Source organism: Triticum dicoccoides, chromosome 5B (assembly GCF_002162155.2).
Source record: "Triticum dicoccoides isolate Atlit2015 ecotype Zavitan chromosome 5B, WEW_v2.0, whole genome shotgun sequence".
Classification (NCBI taxonomy): Eukaryota; Viridiplantae; Streptophyta; class Magnoliopsida; order Poales; family Poaceae; genus Triticum; species Triticum dicoccoides.
In genome coordinates, this window is record NC_041389.1 from 670822209 (window position 1) to 670825284 (window position 3076).

General features: G+C 43.6%; 1 protein-coding gene across 1 annotated transcript; it reads left to right on the plus strand.

Moving 5' to 3' along the window:
• Positions 1-411: 411 nt before the first annotated feature.
• Positions 412-1422, plus strand: LOC119306588 (protein synthesis inhibitor II-like). Its single transcript, XM_037582768.1, has one exon. The coding sequence runs from the start codon at positions 433-435 to the stop codon at positions 1285-1287; it is 855 nt and encodes a 284-aa protein (XP_037438665.1). The 5' UTR covers positions 412-432; the 3' UTR covers positions 1288-1422.
• The last annotated feature ends 1654 nt before the right edge of the window (positions 1423-3076 follow it).

The following is a 3076-nucleotide window of genomic DNA, read 5'->3' on the forward strand; positions in this document are numbered from 1 at the left end:
TTGTCTTTTCTTAAATAAAAAAAGACAAGTCTTTTCTTATGAGTTCTCTCTTCCACTCATCATTTGTCCTACATGACACTTCTAAGATATCATTATTGTACATGCCCTAATAAATCTCGAGCTGCAGATTTCCTATTCAAGTTAACAGCCATGGTTTGGTCAGTGGCCTCCCTCGGTAGAACTAGAAGCATCGAGTTCAAGATACTGCGAGATGCTGCGACCCATTCCAAGCAGAGAAAGTGCGAGGAATCGTTCTTCGCCACAAAAAGGGCATCCACTATCTAGTAATTCCCCGAAGAAAATCAAACCAAATTGCTCTTGGACTTGATAGCTAACAACGCATGCGCTCGCCTATAAATTGATCGCCAATTCACTCATCCTCTCCCATATCTCACCCCACCCCCTCCCCTCCCCTCGCTACTATATCTATCCATGGCGGCGACACCGGTGATGCCGGCGAAGAGCGTGGACAAGCCGCTCTTCACCGAGACGTTCAATGTCCCGGCCAGCTCCGCCGACTACGTCACCTTCATCAACGGCGTCCGCAACAAGCTCGGTAACCCGGGCCACTTCTCCCACAACCGCCCCGTGCTGCCGCCGGTCGAGCCCAACGTCGCGCCGAGCAGGTGGTTCCACATCGTGCTCAAGACCTCAACGGCTAGCACTGGGCTCACGCTCGCCACCCGCGCCGACAACCTCTACTGGGAGGGCTTCAAGAGCAGCGACGACACGTGGTGGGAGCTTACCCCGGGCCTCATCCCCGGCGCCACCTACCTCGGGTTCGGCGGCACCTACTGCGACCTCCTCGGCTACACTGACAAGCTGACCAACGTAGCTCTCGGCCGGCAGCAGATGGCCGACGCGGTGACCGCGCTCTACGGGCGTACCAAGGCCGACAAGACCTCTGGCCCGAAGCAGCAGCAAGCGAGGGAGGCGGTGACGATGCTGCTCCTCATGGTGCACGAGGCCACGCGGTTCCAGACCGTGTCGGGGTTCGTGGCCGGCCTGCTGCACCCCAAGGCGGTGGAGAAGAAGAGCGGGAAGATCTCCGACGAGCTAAAGGCCCAGGTGAACGGGTGGCAGGACTTATCCGAAGAGCTGCTGAAGACGGATGCGAAGCCCCCGCCGGGAAAGTCGCCAGCGAAGTTCACGCCGATCGAGAAGATGGGCGTGAGGACGGCGGAGCAGGCGGCCGCCACGCTGGGGATCCTGCTGTTCATCGAGGTGCCGGGTGGGTTGACGGTGGCCCAGGGGCTGCAGCTGTTTCGTGCGCGTGGGGGAAAATAGTTAGTTTTGCAGGTATATCTGCATGAGTATATTGTATGTATAATTCGAATAAACATGCTACAGAGCGTGGGACTGATATAAATAAATAAATAAACATGTTTCAGAGTGAGTGCATGATATAAATAAATAAATAAACATGTTAGAAAGTGGGTGAGTTCCTTACCTCTTTTGCTGTCTTTGCTGTTTCTCCTCTTCCTCCTGTACTCCTTACCTCTTTCCCACCTTTTCTCTTTCAGTCCTTCCCTTATAACCTTGCACCTGGGTGCATTTCACAAGTTTGATGTAACATGTTACTTTCACAGGCTTTTCAGCCTGTTTTGAAATATAAGGTCGGCCTTGAGCCACCTTTTCTTTCAAAACATAAAAATAAAATTGCTATCTAACATATGTTTTTGCTTTAGTGAGTATCCATTGGACAAGAATAAAAAAACATGATCTAGCGCGCTTAGCCCACTGGAACCCACCTTACCCTATTAGTTAGCCCTTCCCATAGTGTTCTCATGCATGGACGAGTAGAGGGTGGCGGGCGCGTCTTTATCTTGCCTCTATTTTATTTTAGAATTTATCTTGAATCTAGTCTTAAAAATTTATCTTGCCCCTAGTTAGACTTGTTTTTAGCGGTTTTCTCTAGTGAGATGAAAGAACGACTCGTCTCAAAGGAGCTCATACGAGCCGGGCCAGTCGAGGGTAGTTGGTTCATTTCTAATGTTCTTTTGGTTCCGTTTGTTACTCCTTTTCCATTTTCGATTTTTATTTTTTTATTTTTGGAATATTTTAAGTATATATCTTTAAAAAAATCTTTGACTTAGAAAAGTTCACCGCGTATTAAAACGATCACGTAATGAGAAAACAATCTTCGCATAATTTGATAAAAACAGTTAATATCATTCAAATAATTGTTCAACATATTTATAAAATGTGACGCGTTGCGTAATATGTTCAGGCTTTTTAAAAAATGTTTATAGAATGTAAAAATTTGGTACCCTAATTTTGCAATAATGTTCATACAAGTAAAAAAAAATGTTCATAACACTTACAAAATATATTGCAAATTTGAAATAAACTCATCGTATTTATGGAAAATGTTCACTGTATTAAAAAAATGTTCACTATGTATTTTAAAAAGTTGAGTGTCCATTTGACAAATGTTCAACATATATTAATAAAAATGTTAAAACTTTATTCGGAAAATGTTCAATGTGTATCTGATTTTTTTCAACCTATATAAAAACGTTCAATGTGCATTTGACAAATGTTCAAAATGTATTCAGTTAAAATGTTCAACATGTATGAGAAAAAAATGTTCAATGGCTATCTAAAAATTGGACAACGTGTATACCAAAAATGTTCAACCTGTAGTGAAAACTTGGCACGTATTTGAAAAAATAAATAAATAAGAAAAGAAAAAACAAACAGAGAGAAAGAAAAATGATGAAAACACACAGAAACAAAGAAGAAGAAAAATGCATGGAAGATTCTAAAACCGGCCGGAAATAGTCCATAGAAGATTTTCAAAAGGGAAAGAGGAAATAAAACCGACATAGCCTCATTTGCTCCTGGTGGAAACTAAGATTGAAAGAAAAAGGTTAAATAGTTCGGAAAAAACTGAAAGTTTTCGGCATCCAAGATGCTTGGGCGGACTAGGAGTGTGCAATATTTCTATGGTCCATATTTCTTTTTGCGACGAGCTCATCGAATGTCATTTTGGATTTAAACAATGGGTCCAAATCATTGGATGTGTATTGAAGCAAACTAACGGTTATTTTAGCTATGTAATCCAGTTAACCCC

Coding starts and splice junctions, on each gene's coding strand:
- LOC119306588 (XM_037582768.1), top strand. CDS start 433: ATGGCGGCGACACCGGTGATGCCGGCGAAGAGCGTGGACAAGCCGCTC.